Source organism: Chionomys nivalis, chromosome 15 (assembly GCF_950005125.1).
Source record: "Chionomys nivalis chromosome 15, mChiNiv1.1, whole genome shotgun sequence".
Lineage (NCBI taxonomy): Eukaryota > Metazoa > Chordata > Mammalia > Rodentia > Cricetidae > Chionomys > Chionomys nivalis.
The window spans coordinates 62,738,979-62,760,807 of record NC_080100.1 but is presented as its reverse complement, the minus strand read 5'-3'; the positions used below and the strand labels follow the sequence as shown (position 1 = coordinate 62,760,807).

At 39.7% G+C, this 21,829-nt stretch overlaps 1 protein-coding gene across 1 annotated transcript in view; it reads right to left on the bottom strand.

Annotated features, from left to right (window-relative positions):
- Window positions 1–21,829, bottom strand: part of Adgrv1 (adhesion G protein-coupled receptor V1) — a 550,578-nt gene that overhangs the window by 427,567 nt on the left and 101,182 nt on the right. Inside the window, exons 38-43 of the mRNA XM_057789515.1 lie at window positions 20,165–20,344; window positions 19,401–19,564; window positions 17,421–17,514; window positions 15,088–15,166; window positions 14,848–14,986; window positions 13,937–14,078 (exon numbers count right to left, since the gene is read on the bottom strand). Of these exons, the coding sequence (XP_057645498.1) occupies window positions 13,937–14,078; window positions 14,848–14,986; window positions 15,088–15,166; window positions 17,421–17,514; window positions 19,401–19,564; window positions 20,165–20,344 (798 nt within the window). The remainder of the gene's footprint in view (window positions 1–13,936; window positions 14,079–14,847; window positions 14,987–15,087; window positions 15,167–17,420; window positions 17,515–19,400; window positions 19,565–20,164; window positions 20,345–21,829) is intronic.

Genomic DNA, 21,829 nt, shown 5'->3' with positions numbered 1-21,829 from the left:
AGCTTCTGTAAAGCAAAGGACACTGTCACTAAGACAAAAAGGCAACCCACTGACTGGGAGAAGATCTTCACCAACCCCGCAATTGACAAAGGTCTGATCTCTAAAATATATAAAGAACTCAAGAAACTAGACCGTAAAAGGCTAATCAACCCAATTATAAAATGGGGCACTGAGAATTCTCAACAGAAGAAGTTCAAATGGCCAAAAGACACTTAAGGTCATGCTCAACTTCCTTAGCGATCAGGGAAATGCAAATCAAGACAACTTTAAGATACCATCTTACACCTGTCAAAATGGCTAAAATAAAAAACACCAATGATAGCCTTTGCTGGAGAGGTTGTGGAGAAAGGGGTACACTCATCCATTGCTGGTGGGAATGCAAACTTGTGCAACCACTTTGGAAAGCAATATGGCGGTTTCTCAGGAAAGTCGGGATCAACCTACCCCTGGACCCAGCAATACCACTCTTGGGAATATACCCAAGAGATGCCCTATCATACAACAAAAGTATATGCTCAACTATGTTCATAGCACCATTGTTTGTAATAGCCAGAACCTGGAAACAACCTAGATGCCCTTCAAGGGGAGAATGGATGAAGAAAGTATGGAATATATACATATTAGAGTACTACTCAGCAGTAAAAAACAATGACTTCTTGAATTTTGCATGCAAATGGACAGAAATAGAAAATACTATCCTGAGTGAGGTGAGCCAGACCCAAAAAGAGGAACATGGGATGTACTCACTCATATTTGGTTTCTAGCCATAAATAAAGGACATGGAGCCTATAATTTGTGATCCTAGAGAAACTAAATAAGAAGGTGAACCCAAAGAAAAACATATAGGCATCCTCCTGAATATTAACCTTCATCAGGCGATGAAAGGAGACAGAGACAGAGGCCCACATTGGAGCACCGGACTGAGATCCCAAGGTCCAAATGAGGAGTAGAAGGAGAGAGAGCACAAGCAAGGAACTCAGGACCGTGAGGGGTGCACCCACACACTGAGACAATGGGGATGTTCTATCGGGAAATCACCAAGGCCAGGTGGCCTGGGTCTGAAAAAGCATGGGATAAAACCGGACTCACTGAACATAGTGGACAATGAGGATTACTGAGAACTCAAGAACAATGGCAATGGGTTTTTTTTTTTTTTTTTTTTTTTTTTTGGTTTTTCGAGACAGGGTTTCTCTGTAGCTTTGGAGATGGGTTTTTGATGCTACTGTACGTACTGTCTTGGTGGGAGCCTAGGCAGTTTGGATGCTCACCTTACTAGACCTGGATGGAGGTGGGTGGTCCTTGGACTTCCCACAGGGCACGGAACCCTATTGCTTTTAGGGCTGACGATGGAGGGGGACTAGATTAGGGGAGGGGAAGGAAAATGGGAGGTGGTGGCAGGGAGGAGGCAGAAATCTTTAATAAATAAATAAATAAATTTTTTAAAGTAAATTTATATAAGTATCTCACATATTATAATTATCAATAAAAATTTATTTCTATATTAAAAATAATCATATAAAATCAAAATTGTACATATTCCCTAAGAATATAGTAAAATAATATAACTGTCTGGTTAATTTAAGTTATAAGAGCTAGCTAGGAATATGCCTGAGCTATTGGTCAAACAGTTTTATAATTAACATAGTTTCTATGTGATTATTTGGGTCTGGGTGTCTGGGAAATGAAAGCACAGTCTCCTATAAAAGGCACCATCGTGGTGCAACTACATCCACATAAAACCTGAGAGAGCTTGAGAGGAATTCTAGATAAAAAAGAACAGAATTGAGCACGTTTTTTTGGTAGCAGCATTGTCTCTCGTGGGTTCTGTTTGCTGTCAGCAAGCAGAGGTGCAGGTCCTTTAAGAGAGACTCAGTATTAGCAGCAAAAACCTCACAGCTCTTTTAAGAGGCTCTGCCAACAAACACTTAAATGGTGTTCATCAGCAGCCAACAACAGGCTTCTTGGTGGTGGTATGGATCTAAAATATTCACAGAGATGTAGTTTAAAAAAAACACACATGACTCCCACTAGTAGCTCAACCATGAAGCTAGTCTCTTAGGAAGCCAATGAGGGGGTTGGACCTAGCTGCCAAAGCTACAGCTTTAATCCTAGCTATATCAAATAGCAAATGGCTTACAGAGTGTTTAAAATATACGTAGGCTTGGAAGAGAAAAGAAAAAGGATAGAGAGTCCTTAAAAAAGAATTATAATCAGGTATGGTGACACATGCCTTTAATCCCAGCACTTGGGGGCACAGAGGCAGGTGGATTTCTGTGTGTTTCAGTCAAACATGGTCTACAGAGTGAGATTCTGGACAGCCAAAGAGCATAGAAAAACCCTGTCTCAAAAAAAAAAAAACCTCCAAAAATTAAAAATAAAAATAAAAGAAATAGAGTTTTTTAAAAGCTACATAAAGGTGTAAAATACAGAGTATTAATATGTTGCAATTAATATAGTTTGTGATGGACATGAACATGAGGAATATGAAAGTTAGCAATGCCTCCTGTACCACAAAGTGTTTAGAACTGTACTTCTATCCCTTTCCATTACAACTTCAGCACCATGAAGGGAGGGACCCATGACCACAATCCATGCCATGCCATTACTGCTACCCAAAAAACTGTGGATGGCATCTCAGGAAAACTGCAGTATCATGGTTGTAGAGCTGTACAGATACCACCTTACAAATCCCGCTGGGATGTAGATAAGGACATCCCAGAGCTGAATGGGACATTCACTGGAATGGCTTTCTGTGTTCCTGTCCTCAGTGTGTCTGTTGTGAATGTGACCAGCTGCCTAGAAAAAGCTGCCAGACTCAGTGACATCAATAAAGGGAAATAACAGGTGCCACGGGGTCCCCAGTGGTCTTGGGCTATCCCGGGGAACAGGTTATATCCTGCAACCTAAACAGTGACAGTTAGTCTTATAATTTTGATTGTGGTAGATTTGTCCTCAATGAACACTCTGACAAGCTCCATTTACTGCTGAGACAATGAATTTGGATCCACTAATATGGTGGTACACTTTATGGTCAGTAAAGCTTCCAAGGAGTATGGATCTCTGGACCAGTCACCCCATCAAGAGAAAGAGAGGAATACAGAGGCATTCAGCTACTGGGAAGTCTGTATCAACCCACTGAGCATCTCCCCTCACAGTATCCATCCCAGATTCCCAACTCTCCTTTCTCCTAAACCCCACACACAGATGCCCCAACAGACCATAATACCCTCATGAATGTGGTGTAATGTCAGTCTTAACACTGAATTCTAATCTGTTCTATCTCTTTGCTTTTGAATGACCCTTCCTTGCTACTTTGCAATGTGTGTGAATTCTATTTAATTCTTGAATAAGAGGTCAGGACCCTGGAAAAATCCAATGCAAACCCTGACCATGGGTACCAGTCTTCTCAAATGCTATGTGTTTTCCTCCACAGAGCTTCTGCCCCACCCACTTATACTAGCTTTTTTTCAAAAACAAACTCTTATGAAGTTCAGGCTGACTTTGCATTTCAGATGTAAGCTAAGGATGTCCTTGAACTCATAATCTTCCTGCATCTACCCTCTGAGTATTAGGATTACAGGAGGAAAAAGACATGATGACAACAAGGAGGAGAAACAAAATGAAGGCGATAACAGGAAGTTAGGAGGGAGACATTGGTATGGGAAGTTATTCTGTATATTTGTCGCTTTAATTAGGTAATGAATAAAACTGCTTTGGCCTACAGCAGGGCAGAATAGAGACAGGCAGGAAAACTAAACTGAATGCTGTGAGAAAGAAAGAGGGGTCAGAGAGATGTCATGTAGTGACTGAAGGAGACAGACACCAAAGAACCTTACTGGTAAATCATGAGCCTTGTGGTGATACATAGATTAATAAAAATGAGTTAACTCAAGATGTAAGAGTTAGTTAGAAATATGCATGAGCTAATTAGCCAAACAGTGTTGTAATTAATCAAATTTCTGGGCATCTGGGAAACAAACAAGCACCCTCTCTGGGTCTACATGGTGCCCAACAAATGTTTGGGGCTGATGCCCAGACCACACACTTAAGGTTTGGGTGCTTGTGTGCCCATTCAGGGTTGAGAGGAACATAGCTGAGACCATGCCCACAGTTCAGCACCCCCACACACACCTGGGCAGGCAATAGGATTGGTTCTGCTAGGAGTACACAAGCAGGAGAGCATGGCAGATTCCTGCCACCATACACAGAGATATTTCCAGGCCACACACTGTGCTGCATAGCGAATTTAGCTTTTACTCAGATGAAAAGGGTTTATATGCTATACGGTGCTACCCACAGCTGAGGACAGCTCCTACCAGCAGTCCCAGAGCCAGCAGTGAACTATCTCTGGCATATTGAAAGTCTAAGAGAGGCAGATCCAGCATCCAGGACCACTGCAACAAAGCTGCTCACCATTTTAAAAGCACTCCTGGTCAGAAAATTATTACAGATACACAACAAAGACAAATTCAGTTGGAAAAGTATTATAAATGGGTCACGGTGTTGGATAAATGTATGTAGGCTTGAGAGAGAGAGGAAAAATAAAAGGAAGTAAATAGTTTTAAAAATAAAACAAAGTCTTTAAAGAGACAGAGTATAGACAGTCATAGATTAAAGTAAAGACAAATAAGCCACGTAAATATGGAATACACAGAAATTATGGATTATGTGTATTATTGTATTTTCTTTGAATTTTTTGACTGTGAATGAGCTAAGTACAACAAGACATTTCATTGTATGGGCTGCTAAGCTAAACCAACATATATACTTTAAAGGTATCTTGACTTCAAAATTTGGCTCAAAAAATAAGTTGCTTTGGAAAAGAGGTTCTGTTTTTGTTTCCACAAAAGATGAGAACCTATAAATTCCTTCCAGGTTAATATTGTTTGATGGACTAAGATCCCTGAAAGGTCTCTGCAATCCCCAAAATTACTTCATCCAACAAAAATCAGGAAGAAATTTGGAGAGAACTATGCCCAAATTCTCAAATATCATTTATAAGTGTTTGTTTATATTTAAAGGGGATTATGATATAGAGATGAATACTTTGCTTTGGTATGGATCTTGGTGTATTGATGCAAATTTAAGGTAAATTTTGTTGTATGTATATTTCTGTTCTTGATTAAGGTATTGTATCTGCAGCTCATTTGAAAATGTAATGTATAATTAAAATATACAGGTAAATAGATAGTCATCTATAATAGTCAAGCTTGTAATCATGTTAGTTAAATTTTCTAGATATACAGAAATATATTTCAGATGGATAGGTATTCTTCAAATCTTTCAAAGACTAACAGAATATGACATTTAAAATGTTTTTTAAGAACTTAGGACTTGACCCCCAAGCTTGCCTTGTCTGCAAGGTCCTTAGCTGTGGAACAGTTTCCTGCCCTTTCACTAAGGCTACCAGCCCAGACCAGTGAGTGCCTGACTAGAGGGCAGGCCTCAAGGTCCCCACCAGGGGAAGCAGGCCCTTGCTGCTGGGGTTGCAGTCTCTGCTTGTGATCTCCTGGACCTGCTCTCCCTGCCCCCTATTTCCCTTGGTCCCTGGCTCATTGGGGCCACCAGGAATCCCTGCATAGGTGCTGAGAAGTCCCATCTGGATGGGTGAGTGTGTGCTATCCTGGGGCGCACTGTCCCGGTAGAGAGCACAAACGCCCCCCCCCCCCAGCTCCTGCTGCAAGGCTTTCTTTCCTACACACCCACCCCCAACCCCCACCCCCAAGCCTGCCTTGTCTGCAAGGTCCTTTACTGTGGAACAGTTTCCTGCCCTTTCACTAAGGCTACCAACCCAGAGTAGTGAGTGCCTGACTAGAGGGCAGGCCTCAAGGTCCCCACCAGGGAAAGCGGGCCCCTGCTGCTGGGGCTGCAGTCTCTGCTGTGATCTCCTGGACCTGCTCTGCCTGCGCCCTACTTCCCTTAGTCCCTGGCTCATTGGGGCATCCAGGAGTTCCTGTGTAGCTGCCGAGAAGTTTCATCGGGACGGGTGAGTGTGTACTATCCTGGGGCGGACGGTCCCGGTAGAGAGCACAAACGCCCCTACACTAAGGCTACCCAACCAGAGCAGTGAGTGCCTGCCCAGCGGGCAGGCCTCAGCAACCCCCGAAAGGGAGTGCAGGCACCTCCAGCTTGTACTGCAGTGTCGCCTGTGTTCTACTCGACCCCGCCCGACCCCTTGCATTCGGCCTTCTTTACGCGGGTCATTGGAATACCACGCATCCATGTTTTGGTGTTGAGGAGTTCATCTGGAAGGGAACGGTTTTTGCCCCTACACTGAGGAGATACACCTAGAGAGTTAGTCACAGCAAAGACTGGTCCAAGACATCAGGCCTCTCCTGGCTCCACTTGAAGGAAAAGATGGGCAGGCGCCAATGCAAGAATTCCCCCAACAACTTGAAAGGCAACGTGACATCACCAGGATCCAGGAATCCCGAAATGAGAAGTGTACACCCTAATCCAGAAGAATTAGAAGAATTCGACTCAAAAGTGAATTTTATGAAAATAATAGAGGACCTTAAACAGGAGGTGAAAAACTGCCACAACCAATTAGAGATTACAAACAAAAAGGTAGAGGAAATGAATAAATCTCTCAAAGATACCCAAGAAAACCAAGAGAAACAAGAAAAAGTAATCAAACAGGTAAGGGAAACGGTTCAAGACTTGAAGAATGAAGTGGAAGTAATAAAGAAAACACAAACCGAGGGAAGGATGGAGATGGAAAATTTGAATAAACGAACAGGAACTACAGAGACAAGTACCACCAACAGATTACAAGAGATAGAAGAAAGAATCTCAGACACTGAAGATACCATAGAGAAAATAAACACTCTCATCAAAGAAAACAGCATAACCAACAAATTCTCATCACAAAACATTCAGGAAATCTGGGACACAATAAAAAGACCAAACCTAAGAATAATAGGGATAGAAGAAGGAGAAGATCTACAGCTCAACGGTCCAGAAAATATATTTAATAAAATTATAGAAGAAAACTTTCCCAACCTTAAGAAAGATATTCCTTTGAAGGTCCAAGAAGCATACAGAACACCAAATCGACTGGATCAAAAAAAAACATCTCCTCGTCATATAATAATCAAAACACAAAACATACAGAATAAAGAAAGAATATTAAGAGCTGCAAAGGAAAAAGGTCAAGTTACCTATAAAGGTAAACCTATCAGACTTACACCTGATTTCTCTATGGAAACCATGAAAGCCAGAAGGTCCTGGATAGATATACTGCAGAAACTACGAGACCATGGATGCAAGCCCAGACTACTATACCCAGCCAAGCTTTCGTTCACTATAAATGGAGAAAACAAAATTTTCCAGGATAAAAACAAATTTAAACAATACGTAGCCACAAATCCAGCCCTTCAGAAAGTAATTGAAGGAAAATCACAAACCAAGGAGTCCAACAATGCCCACAATAACTCAGACATCTAATGACCCTTCACCAGCACAACTTGAAGGGAAACACACAAACTCTACTACCAAAAGAAAGAAAGAAAGAAAGGAAAAATGACGGGAGTTAACAACCACTGGTCATTAATATCACTTAATATCAATGGACTCAACTCACCTATAAAGAGGCACAGGCTAAGAGATTGGATACGAAAACAGGATCCAACATTCTGTTGCTTACAAGAAACACACCTCAACCACAAAGACAGACATCTACTCAAAGTAAAGGGCTGGGAAAAGGTTTATCAAGCAAACGGACCTAAGAAACAAGCAGGTGTGGCCATACTAATTTCTAAGAAAGTTGACTTCAAACTAAAATCAATCAAAAGAGATGGAGATGGACATTTTTTACTCATAACAGGAACAATTCACCAGGATGAAGTCTCAATCCTGAATATCTATGCCCCTAATATAAAAGCACCCACTTATGTAAAAGAAACGTTACTAAAACTCAAGGCAGTCATCAAACCACACACACTAATAGTAGGAGATTTCAACACTCCTCTCTCACCAATGGACAGGTCAATCAGACAGAAACCTAACAGAGAAATAAGAGGATTAAGGGAGGTAATGAATCAAATGGACTTAACAGACATCTATAGAACATTCCACTCAAATAAGAAAGAATATACCTTCTTCTCTGCAGCTCATGGAACCTTCTCGAAAATAGACCACATACTCGGTAACAAAGCAAACTTACACAGTTACAAAAAAATATCGGTAACCACCTGTGTCTTATCAGATCACCATGGATTAAAGTTAGAATTCAACAACAATGCTATCCCCAGAAAGCCTATGAACTCATGGAAATTGGACAGTCAACTACTGAACCACACCTGGATCAAGGAAGAAATAAAGAAAGAAATTAAAGTCTTTCTTGAATTCAATGAAAACGAAGACTCAACATACTCAAACCTATGGGACACTATGAAAGCAGTGCTAAGAGGAAAGTTCATAGCATTAAGTGCCCACATAAAGAAAACGGAGAAAGCACACATTGGAGACCTAATAGCCCACCTTAAAGCTTTAGAAAGAAAAGAAGCAGACTCACCTAGGAGAAGTAGAAGACTGGAAATAATCAAATTGAGGGCTGAAATCAACAAAATAGAAACACAGAAAACAATCCAAAGAATCAATGAAACAAAAAGCTGGTTCTTGGAGAAAATCAATAAGATTGATAAACCCCTATCCAAACTAATCAAACGGCGGAGAGAGAATACGCAAATTAACAAAATCAGAAATGAAAAGGGAGACATAACCACAGACACAGACGAAATTCAGAGAATCATTAGATCTTACTACAAAAACCTGTATGCCACAAAATTGGAAAATGTAAAAGAAATGGACACTTTTTTAGATAAGTACCATATACCAAAGTTAAACCAGGACCAGGTGAACAATCTAAATAGACCTGTTAGTCGCGAAGAATTAGAAGTTGTTATAAAAAACCTTCCCACCAAAAAAAGCCCAGGTCCAGACGGCTTTAATGCAGAATTCTACCAGAACTTCCAAGAAGACCTAATACCTATACTCCTTAATGTATTTCACAATATTGAAACAGAGAAGTCATTGCCAAATTCCTTTTATGAAGCTGAAGTTACTCTGATACCAAAACCACACAAAGACACAACCAAGAAAGAGAACTACAGGCCAATCTCACTCATGAACATCGACGCAAAAATACTCAATAAAATACTGGCAAACCGAATCCAAGAACACATTAGAAAAAGAGATGGCTCAGTGGTTAAGAGCATTGCCTGCTCTTCCAAAGGTCCTGAGTTCAATTCCCAGCAACCACATGGTGGCTCACAACCATCTGTAATGGGGTCTAGTGCCCTCTTCTGGCCTTCGGCATACACACAGATAGACCATTGTATACATAATAAATAAATATTTAAAAAAAAAAAAAAAAAGAAAAAGAAAAATTATCCATTATGATCAAGTAGGCTTCATCCCAGAGATGCAGGGCTGGTTCAACATACGAAAATCTATCAATGTAATCCATCATATAAATAATCTGAAAGAAAAAAACCATATGATCATTTCATTAGATGCGGAAAAAGCATTTGACAAAATTCAACATCCCTTTATGATAAAGGTCTTAGAGAGATTAGGAATACAAGGGTCGTTCCTAAATATAATAAAAGCTATTTATAGCAAGCCGTCAGCTAACATCAAATTAAATGGAGAGAAACTCAAAGCTATTCCACTAAAATCAGGAACACGACAAGGTTGTCCACTCTCTCCATACCTCTTTAATATAGTGCTTGAAATTCTAGCAATAGCAATAAGACAACATAAGGGGATCAAAGGGATTCAAATCGGAAAGGAAGAAGTTAAACTTTCATTATTTGCAGACGATATGATAGTGTACATAAGCGACCCCAAAAACTCCAGCAAAGAACTCCTTCAGCTGATAAACACCTTTAGTAGCGTTGCAGGATACAAGATCAATTCCAAAAAATCAGTTGCCCTCCTATACACAAAGGATAAGGAAGCAGAGAGGGAAATCAGAGAAGCATCACCCTTCACGATAGCCACAAATAGCATAAAATATCTTGGGGTAACCCTAACCAAGGAAGTAAAGGATCTATTTGACAAGAACTTTAAGTCAATGAAGAAAGAAATTGAGGAGGATACCAGAAAATGGAAGGATCTCCCTTGCTCTTGGATAGGGAGGATCAACATAGTAAAAATGGCAATTCTACCAAGGGCAATTTATAGATTCAATGCAATCCCCATTAAAATCTCATCAAAATTCTTCACAGATCTTGAGAGGACAATAATCAATTTTATATGGAGAAACAAAAAACCCAGGATAGCCAAAACAATCTTATATAATAAAGGATCGTCTGGAGGCATTACCATCCCTGACCTCAAACTCTATTACAGAGCCTCAGTATTGAAAACAGCTTGGTATTGGCATAAAAACAGAGAAGTCGATCAATGGAACCGAGTAGAAGACCCTGATTTTAACCCACAAACTTATGAACACCTAATTTTTGATAAAGGAGCTAAAAGTATTCAATGGAAAAAAGAGAGCATCTTCAACAAATGGTGCTGGCAGAACTGGTTGTCAACGTGTAGAAGAATGAAAATAGATCCATATCTATCACCATGCACAAAACTCAAGTCCAAATGGATTAAAGACCTCAATATTAGTCTGAACACACTGAACCTGATAGAAGAAAAAGTTGGAAGTACTCTACAACATATGGGTACAGGAGATCACTTCCTACGTTTATCCCCAGCAGCACAGACATTAAGGGCAACATTGAATAAATGGGACCTCCTGAAACTGAGTAGCTTCTGTAAAGCAAAGGACACTGTCACTAAGACAAAAAGGCAACCCACTGACTGGGAGAAGATCTTCACCAACCCTGCAACAGACAAAGGTCTGATCACCAAAATATATAAAGAACTCAAGAAACTAAACTTTAAAATGCTAATGAACCCAATAAAAAAATGGGGCACTGATCTGAACAGAGAATTCTCAACAGAAGAAATTCAAATGGCCAAAAGACACCTAAGGTCATGCTCAACCTCCTTAGCGATAAGGGAAATGCAAATTAAAACAACTTTGAGATACCATCTTACACCTGTCAGAATGGCTAAAATCAAAAACACCAATGATAGCCTTTGCTGGAGAGGTTGTGGAGAAAGAGGCACACTCATTCATTGCTGGTGGGAATGCAAACTTGTGCAACCACTTTGGAAATCAGTGTGGCGATTTCTCAGGAAATTTGGGATCAACCTACCCCAAGATCCAGTAATACCACTATTGGGAATATACCCAAGAGATGCCACATCAAATGACAAAAGTATCTGTTCAACTATGTTCATAGCAGCATTGTTTGTAATAGCCAAAACCTGGAAACAACCTAGATGCCCTTCAATGGAGGAATGGATGAAGAAAGTGTGGAATATATACATATTAGAGTACTACTCAGCAGTAAAAAACAATGACTTCTCGAATTTTGCGTGCAAATGGATGGAAATAGAAAACACTATCCTGAGTGAGGTATCCCAGACCCAAAAAGAGGAACATGGGATATACTCACTCATAATCGGTTTCTAGCCATAAATAAAAGACATTAAGCATATAATGTGTGATCCTATAGAAGTTAAATAAGAAAGTGAACCCAAAGAAAATCATATAGTCATCCGCATGGAGAGGGGGAAGTAGACAAGATTGCAGGGCAAAAACTGGGAACTTGCGGGTGAGGTGGCATGGGGCAAAGGGGAAATGGGATGAGAAATATGAGAAGGGGAGGATGGGAGGAGCTCGGGGGATTGGGATGGTTGGGATATAGGAAGGATGGATACGGGAGCAGCGAAGTATATATCCTATCTAAGGGAGCCATCTTAGGGTTGGCAAGAGACTTGACTCTAGAGGGGTTCGCAGGTGTCCAGGAATATGTCCCCAGCTGGTACCTTGGGCAACTAAGGAGAGGGAACCTGAAATGACCCTATCCTATACTGATGAATATCTTGCATATCACCTTAGAACCTTCATCTGGCGATGGATCGAGGTAGAGACAGATTCTCAATTTGGAGCAACGGTCTGAGCTCTTAAGGTCCATGAGGAGCAGAAGGAGGGAGAACAAGAGCAAAAAATCAGGACCACGAGGGATGCACCCACCCACTGTGACAGTGGAACTGATTTATTAGGAGCCCACCAAGGCCAGCTGGTCTGGGACTGAATAAGCATGGGTTGATTCCGGACTCTCTGAGCATGGCGGTCAATGAAGACTGATGAGAAGCCAAGGACAATGGCACTAGGTTTCAATCCTAATACATGAACTGGCTTTGTGGGAGCTTAGCCTGTTTAGAAGCTCACCTTCCTGGACGTAGATAGAAGACCTTCGTCTTCCCGCAGGGCAGAGAATTTGGACTGCTCTTCAGTATCGAGAGGGAGGGGGAATGGTGTGGGGGGAGGAGAAGAGGAGTGGGGATAGGGGGAGGGGAGTGGGGGGAGGGGGCAATATTTGGGAGGAGGGGAGGGAAATGGGAAACGGGGAGCAGGTGGAAATTTTAATTAAAAAAGAATAAAAAAAAAAAAAAAGAACTTAGGACTTTTCATGAAAATGAGACACATCTGTTCCTGGCAGCACCAATCTACTTCAAGAAAATGATGGGCATCAAAGAGGCTCCTTCTGTAGATTTTTACTCATTTGGGCAAGAAAATGCTATTTCCTGGACTGTGTGATGGTATGCTGTATGAACTGGACATACAGGACTGACAGAAATATGACTGCTGAACTTGCCTAGAGGTAATACAGTCACTTATGGTTCCTGATTCATGAAAGAGTCTGTCAGACATTCTGCAGAATACAGGAGAAAGTGACTGACAAATTGCCAATAGAGGTGAAACAATCTTTCAAATGTTCTGCTTCATGGAAAAATCTGCAATATACTATAGTCCTGAAGGCTGAAAATGGATGTTGTAATGATACAGAATAACTTTGGGTGACTTTCCAGGCAGTGAGAAGTCTCTGTCAATTGTAGAGTTTTGAAAGTTGCTTACAATGCACTTCCTATTTACTTAGGTAATATTATATCCTTCTGGGGTCTTTGATAGAGTTAAAGAATAGATAGTTGTAATTATAGTTTTCCTTAGTTATGATAAAAGATAAAGTAGATATAAATATTGCAACTGTAATTCTTGTTTGATACCTGTTTTTTATTTTACTATGTTAAAATTAAAACCTTCTGTTTTATTTGGACAAAAAAGGAGAAATGGCATGGGTAATCCTTCTGTATATGTGTTGCTTTTATTGGTTAATGAAAAAACCTGCTTTGGCCTACAGCAGGGCAGAATAGAGCTAGGCAAGAAAGCTAAACTAAATATTGGAAAAAATAAAGCAGGTCAGGGAGACACCATGTAGCTGCTGAAGGAGACAGATGCTAGAGAACCTTACTGGTCAACCATGAACCTCATGGTAATACATAGATTAATAGAAATGGGTTAAGTCAAGATGTAAGAATTAGTTAGAAATATACATGAGCTAATTGGCCAAGCAGTGTTATAATTAATACAGTTTCCGTGTGATTATTTCGGGTCTGGGTGGCCAGGAAACGAACAAGCAGCCTCCATCAATAGGACATGTTGGAGGAGAGCGATCCAAGGGGAAGTGGAGGGGGGAAGTGTGGGTGGATACAAGTATATTTCATTGTAAATGTATATAAAATTGTCAAAGAATAAAAAATTATAATAAGTACACAAATAAATAGGTTTTCTTTCTACAAAACTCCATAGATTCACGAGGTTTTCTGTTGTGTCAACCTACTCTGACCTTGTTTTCATATTCACAAACTCACAGGGTCAACTCATTATCACTGACAGGACACCTAAATGTAGGACTTGGGAGGCTTTCTTTATGAGACTAGGAAGAGGCTCATCCCTCTTGCCTTCACACTGCAGAAGCTGAGACAGGAAAAAGTAGACTGTGGGAAAGAAATGACTAATTACCAATTATATTTTTCCCCAGCTCTAGTCCAGGAGAAGGGTTTGTTAATATCAACTGAAACCTTTCATCTCCTTCTGGAATGTCATCGTCCAGGATCACAACCTCCACGGGTTTATTCCTTTCTCCATCAGCAAAATGAAGAATCTAGTCAAAAAGATAGAAGACCATGTACTTAAATTGACTCTGAGTTTTCATAAAATGTTTAGAAAGCAACACCACATAACTCCTGATGTAGAGAATAAGCTATTATAAGGGCTGTGGAGATGGCTTAGCAGCTAAATGCATTAGCTCTTCTTTCAGAGGACCCAAGTTGGGTCCTCAGAACCTTCACCATGCAGCTTGTAAATTCCTGAAAGTATAGCTCCAGTGATCTGACACCTTCTTCTGGAATCCTCCTGGCACACATGCGTGTACAGACACATACGGTTTTACATATCTTTTTGTTTAAATCGAAAATATTTCAAGTTAAATTTACAGAGTAGAAGAAAGCAAACATTTGTTTAAGGAATGAAGGAGATAAACAGAAAAGGATTTTTAAACCTATTTTAAGGGCTTGAAGTGTCTTAGTAAATCAAAACAAAGAGAGAGCAGAGTGTAAGTTTCCCAGCTGTATATGATACACTCTGGGGGAGTCTAACGATTAACATTGTTAATGCATGGCCTAGCAGTCTTCAGAATTAAATACTGCAAAAAATAGTGAATTCGGAGTGACATTTAGAATAGCATTAAACTTAATTCAAAGGCTTATTACAGCAGAGAGAACCATACAGTATAGAAATCTTCTGTCTGCTCTCACTACGGAGCAGTGTACACATTGGTTGTTAAGATTAATTTATTCATGCAAGATGTACATCACTACAATTCTCAAAGGACAGTGCTGATAAATGACATCATAGGTTATGCAGAGCCTTACCTGAGGACTGCACATGTAATCCAGCCCCATCTGGGCCTCTAGATTCTGGGCATACATGAACAGTGAAACTTCGCCACGGGCCTCTCTGGTCCTCTGGGCTACCAGGGTTACAGTGCCATGGGTTTCATTCACTTCAAATCTGGGATCAAGAGAACAGATTCATTTTTCTCTCATAATTTCTGTTTGGTAACTGGGAAGAATCCAGAATTAAGAGAGGAGCTTACACAGCCTTGGGTTTACCTGCTACGCTGCCACTCAATTACACCTTGGGCACCGTCATTGGCCTCAATGACAATCTGTGCAGTCAAGCCTTCTGAGTCTGATAAAACAGAGATGTATTAAATGACTATATGTTAATATAATGCCACTTAAAGTATAGTTAAAGACACTGTCTGGCGCAGAATTTAAGAATGAAGCTATATAAATTTTCATATGTAGGTATATAGGTAGTGAAAAGATGTTTAAGGAAATAGAAAAACAATGCTGGTGACATTAGAAAAAGAATATTTTACTATCAAGAGTTTCTGATGTATAACTATTTCACTAAGAACAACATGGCATTTCAAGCTAGAGGTGTTTATTTTGAATAAATGAAACAGTATTTACCACTCTTTTGTATTTTAGGAAGGGAGAAAGTGGTACAAGTGGGAAGAGTAGGAAAGAGAAGAAAAAAGAAAAACAAACTTAAAAGTGAAAGGAGGTCACAGAAAATATGTGTGTGAATGAGCGACATAGAGAAAAACATTAATACAGGCTACTACAGAAAGGCTTTGATAGAGCAAAAATTAATACAGTTCTCTTCTCTGTGTTGCATTTCTGTCCATTGTGCATACAGTTCAGTGGACTACACATAGCTGCTCTTCTATATTGAAACAATTCTCCTTCTGGTGTGTGTGTGTGTGTGTGTGTGTGCACATGCTTTATCTTTTACTTAAGGACAATTATCATAACTGCTGAGGTGTATAAAGAAAAAGATCAACTGTCTTTAGACTGAAGAGAATAATAATGTTCAGAAGACAGTATGAAATCAGGATTTATACCCTGTGGACATTCTATTATTATTATTATTATTATTATTATTATTATTATTATTATTATTATTACAGTCATTCATTCTAAAATCACAGCAAATAATTACAATGTGTATGTGTGTATGGACTCAACATATTTTATTTGTGAATATATATGTATATATATGTGTATATATGTATATACAAATTCACATTTATTAATGTTATAACAATAAATTTAAAAAAGAAGCCATGAATTTGAGAGAGAGCAGTCAAGAGTCTTTGGGAGGGTCTGGAAGGAGGAAAAAAGGAGAAGTGTTGAAATAAAATTACAATTCCAAAAATAAACAAAAAAATTTTTGAGAGTTAAATCACAGATTATTAAAATTAAACTTTTAAGCCGGGCAGTGGTGGCGCACACCTTTAATCCCAGCACTCGGGAGGCAGAGGCAGGCGGATCTCTGGGAGTTCGAGACCAGCCTGGTCTAGAAGAGCTAGTTCCAGGACAGGCTCCAAAACCACAGAGAAACCCTGTCACGAAAAATCCAAAAAAAAAAAAATTAAACTTTTAGTTTATAAGAAAAAAGCAGCTCTTTCATGTTCTGGTTATAATTTGAAGTATGTTACTAGTTTCTTGTAGTTCCCATTGTCTCATGGTTAAAATGGAGATGTGAGAAATGATAGCACTACCACATATCAGAATCAGGACCAGACCAGGAAGAGCTCTATTCAGACTGCACTGATATGAGCTATGAAAGATGAAGTGCTGTGTTGTTCTCCTAGCATGAATGATAACAATCTTATATTAACACTTGTCATAAGGAGCTTAGTCATCGGAATAATCTAAAACTAACCAATGACATGTAGAAAACACACTACTATTTTCAAAGTTGTTACATTAAGCCTTAGAAAGGAGTTCTCAGGTTGCTACACCTGTCCAAGCTTTCTGTTGTTCCTCCTTACCCGGGCTCACTTTGTCCCGTAGACCTACGACCGTGGCTGGAGCAGTGACACAGCCTGACCCTGATGCTACTCACTGCCACCTCGCACACATCACAGTGGCAAGCTGGACCTGGGTGTATCTTATGAAGGGTCTATGTAAGTTTACACCAAGATTCAGGTTTTACCTTTTAGTCTGTAATAAATTATGTTTTCCAAAAGCATGAAAAGAAAAAAGATCAAAGATCAGAAAAGCAAGAAGCAGAACACACAAAACACATGCTTAACTTAAAAGAAAATAAAGTGGACAGCTTAGGAAAATAGCTAATTATATTTTAAGAGAAAATGAAAGAAAAATGCATTTGAAGGAAGTACTACTACTTTGTGGACTGCAGATCTGGCTATAATATAGTTGTAAAATTCAAAGAGCATCACAATAATTAGTCTTTATACTGCTTTACACAATAATGATGTCTCTAATTGTAATGAGTCTAAAATATGCATCTCATTTTCACACATAGCTAACAATAGCAAACCTAACAAGGAATATTTCTGATTTTAAAATGCCGTCACTTCATTTCACTTGAAGTTAGCAAAAAGAGTCACAAAAGAGAGTCACCCTACCTAGTCTGGGAGGAAATGAAGTTAGAGGAGCCATAATGAGATCAACATGAGTTAAATTCACCAAGAAATATTCTTTTAGTTCTGGTATATCATCCTGCAAAAATTACAATCATTAAGAAAAAGCTTTAATTATTTCAAAGGAATTATTACTCGTAAGATGTTTTAAGTTATATTACAAATGCATATGCATAAACAGCAAATACATAATAGAAAACAAAGAGGAAAAATATTAAAATTAGAAAATGTAACTATAACAGTGTTAAACATATATGGCAGTTATTAGGTTGAACACTATGAAATCACCTCAAAATTATAACACTTTAAACACGGTTTATAACCAAATCAGCTACCTAACTATATGAACCTAATCAGTTTAAATACAATGTAAGCAAGAGGTGTCCAGTTCCCTAATACCTGTTGTTCAGAAGGAGGAACAGGGGCTGTGGAAGCAATGTAAGCTTTGCAGCAGGAAGCTGAGGGCAACTTCTGGAAATCTGAGGCGAGCTGTTTACTTTCCAAGGCCTCAAATCTACCGTGTATTCATGGAGAAGTAATAACCACACTGGTATTGTTTGTGGGTAATCATTAAAAATAGTGGATGCAGGATATCCTGCTTCGAGGATCCTTTGCAGTAATAGTGATTATTATTAATCGATAGTCCCGCATGAAAGTGATAGAGATTATTAATAATCGATAGTCCCGCATGAAAGTGATAGAGATTATTAATAATCGATAGTCCCGCATGAAAGTGATAGAGATTATTATTAATCGATAGTCCCGCATGAAAGTGATAGAGATTATTATTAATTGATAGTCCCGCATGAAAGTGATAGAGATTATTATTAATCGATAATCTCGCATGAAAGTGATAGAGATTATTATTAATCGATAGTCTCACATGAAAGCGATAGTGATTATTACTAGTCGATAGTCCCACAGTCAACAATGAAAACAAAGAAGCAGCACTAAGCACAGGAGAAGTAAAGCCCATCTCAGAAGTGACTTTTATCTGTTACACACTGACATGACAGTACCTTTTGTTGGATTTAGTTGTCTCGTGTTCCATTGGGCCACAGGACAACTATCCTCACAGGGTATACAGCTTATATCACTAATGATATTGTAAAACTATAAAAAGCCTCTGACAGAATAAAAGGTTTTAAATAAAACTTGAAAATGCAAAATAACAGAAATGCATCTTCAAGTATATAGTCATTCTCACTTCCATACCATCTTTACCCTTTCTGTCCACAGAATTTTTTCCATAACCTCTTAGAAGTGCATTTAGATAGCTGAACCCAAATCCCCAAACACAAGATCTCACCATGTGAAACTCATTTAAAGTGCAATTTCAATCAAGACGATTAGTTTACATTTGACCATAATCTTATTTTCTGCCATCAGCCTCTGGAGAGTTTGCCATTCTTTCTGATTTAACTAATCTTACCCACAAAGATTATGATCTACATGACTCTGTGGGTTCAGGGAATGCTTTGACATTATCAAAGTGCTCCCTTGGATCCTCTTAGGCCAGAGTCACTTTATAGGAAAGGGTCCTAAGGAAATTATCTGTCATCCAATAGTTTTATAATAAAATACATAGCAGCAGGCTACCCAATCTAAACACAAATGGAAACTCCTGGGGGACCTGAAAGAAAAAAAGTCAGGGAAAGCAAGAAACCAATTTAAAGTCACCAGCAGGGGAGACCAACCAAATGAATTCTCAAGATCTCTAAACACTGTAGAGTTTTCAAATTTTCCAAAAGAAATTTGAAATTATTAAAAAACAATAATATTCAATACAGAGACAAGTAAAGGTATTATGTAATCTTAATCATCATGAAAATTACCACCTCTAAACACACATTTATTAGAAGCCTCTAATCACATTTGCTATAGATAGACTATTCCATCCATTTCTACTTTTCCTGTGATTATTTAGACCTAATATGAGATCACGGAAATAACATACGTGTTTACCTCAAGAACAGTGACGTTGATGGCTGCTGTTGTTTCCCCTTCTTCTAACACCAGGAAGCCCATCACAGGGACAAAGTCAGCCTCTGGCTCCGCTGGATTTCCGTATGTCTCATTTTTCAAACTCAGTATTCCAGAAGCAGTGGCATATGTGACATTGATAGCTCCTAAGGGAATTTGTTGTGAAAAGATCTTATGATTTTCCACATCCTTAAAGCATGTCTCCTTGTGGACTCTCCCCTTTTACCGTGAGTCCCATGAGTGGCCCGAATCCCTCAGTCTTTCGCATGCATTGCAAATACCTGTCGCATGTGTTACAGCACAGGGATGGTGGACTGCAGCCAAGATGCAGGCCCTGCCTCTGGATTTGCATTTTGCTAAATGGAACTTGTTTTGGTCAATAGTACAGAGTGAAAGTGATAATGTAGGAATTTTAAGACTATACCCGGGGGCCTGTATACTTTTGTTTGCTTTAGTCTATCTTGACTTATCGCAAAGGGATGATGAAAAACATGAAGAACAGCCACACAGAATGAGCCCAGCCTAGGAGGCAGACCCCGAGCAGCCCACTATCTGCCCTGGGACTTAGACGGCTGTTTGATACACAGCATTTCTATGAAAACAGATAAATTCTTTGGTAAAAATAGAGATGCTACAAAATACTATCCTGAACATTATTTTCCCTAATGGATTTAAAACAGAATTTGAAAAATAAATCTCTAAAGGCCCTTCCCTTGACATCCCATTTACCACTCATTCCCACAAACCTAGAGATCCAAATTCTCTGTTGATGAATAGTTGAATCGTTGTGTTAGCCTCCTGTAACAAAACAAATCTCGAGGCGAGAGCAAAGTTCAGAACGCCATGTGGTTCATCGCTGGCCTCTACCGTCAGGACAGCTGCGTACCCCTGAGCATCAAGCAGAGCGACTCCCGCAGGCAAGACTCCTAAATACATCAAGGAGCCCGTCAGGAAATCGAACACACCTTTTCAGAAACTTCAAAATCCTTAAAATGCTACATATTTGCTGAGCCCGCAGAGCCTAGCCAGTCCTCAGGCCCCTCCGAGAAAACAGCAGGCTGAAAACTAACAAGCATCCCAATTTCCTTCCACACAACAAATTGTGAACTCTTCTGTGTGGACGGTATTGTCATTACAGACTATACTGGTTGTATAAATTATAGAAAGTAATAGACAGGAAACAACCCACCCAGGCAATTTGCTCAAAAATGGCCAAATTTAAATTATCCATAAACAGCAATTGGTACAAAATTTAAATTGGTTTCCTAACAGAAAAACAAATTCAGAAACTTTTATCTTTAGAAATATATTTTGTTCAATAAATAAATATCCAACATGTCAACAAACCCTGCTTAGGTTGAGGTAGGAAGATAACTCAGAGTACATGAAGTTGTGGCCAGCCTGGTCTACACAGCAGGACAGTCTCGGAAGACTAAGCACTGCATCAACATCTGACATCATTGCTAAGCTTGTTTGTGGATGAGTGCGGGTGGGTTCCTGTGTGTGTGTGTGTGTGTGTGTGTGTGTGTGCGTGCATGTGCGTGCATGCATGTGTGTGTGCGTGTGTGTGTGCGTGCATGTGTGTGTATGTGTGTGTGCATGCGCACCATGACAGTGCACATGTGGACAGCAGTCGAAACCCTGGGTGAGGTTTTTGAGGGTTTTTTTCCCCTACGTACTTGGGACAAGGTTTTTTTTTGTTTTTGTTGTTTTGTTTTGTTTTTTGGTTTTTTTTGTTTTTTTTTTTTTTTTTTTTTTTTGGTTTGCTGAGGTAGGGTTTCTCTGTAGCTTTGGAGCCTGTCCTGGAACTAGCTCTTGTAGATCAGGCTGGCCTCGAACTCACAGAGATCCACCTGTCTCTGCCTCCCAAGTGCTGGGATTAAAGGTGTGTGCCACCAAGGCCCAGCTGGGACAAGGTCTTTTGTTATTTGCCATTGTATGTGCCAGACTAGCTAGCATGTGAGCTCCCAAGGATTCTCCTGTCTCCATCTCGCACCCTGCTGTAGGAGTGTTTGGGATTACAGGTATGTAGAACTGTGTCCAGCTTTGGTTCTGGGTGTCTGAGCTTGGGTCCTCACGGTTACACAGCAAATACTTCGCCCACTGAGCCACCTTCCCAGCCCTATATAGAAAAAAACTAGAATAGTTTTCTCCAGCACAGAGAGATAAGTGTTTCCATGCCATCCTAGAGGTTTTCTCAACAAAATATTTCTGTGGGACAGATAATATTTAAAGTAGCTTTTTCTAAAAGATAGTATCTCGCTTTATAGTTCTGGCTGACCTGCACTTACAGTGGGAACTGAACTTCACAATCCTCCTGCCTCAGCCTTCCAAGCACTGAGATCACAGATGTACAGCACCATGCTGGCTCCAACCTAACTTTCTTTACTTTGGCACAAACACACTTGTTA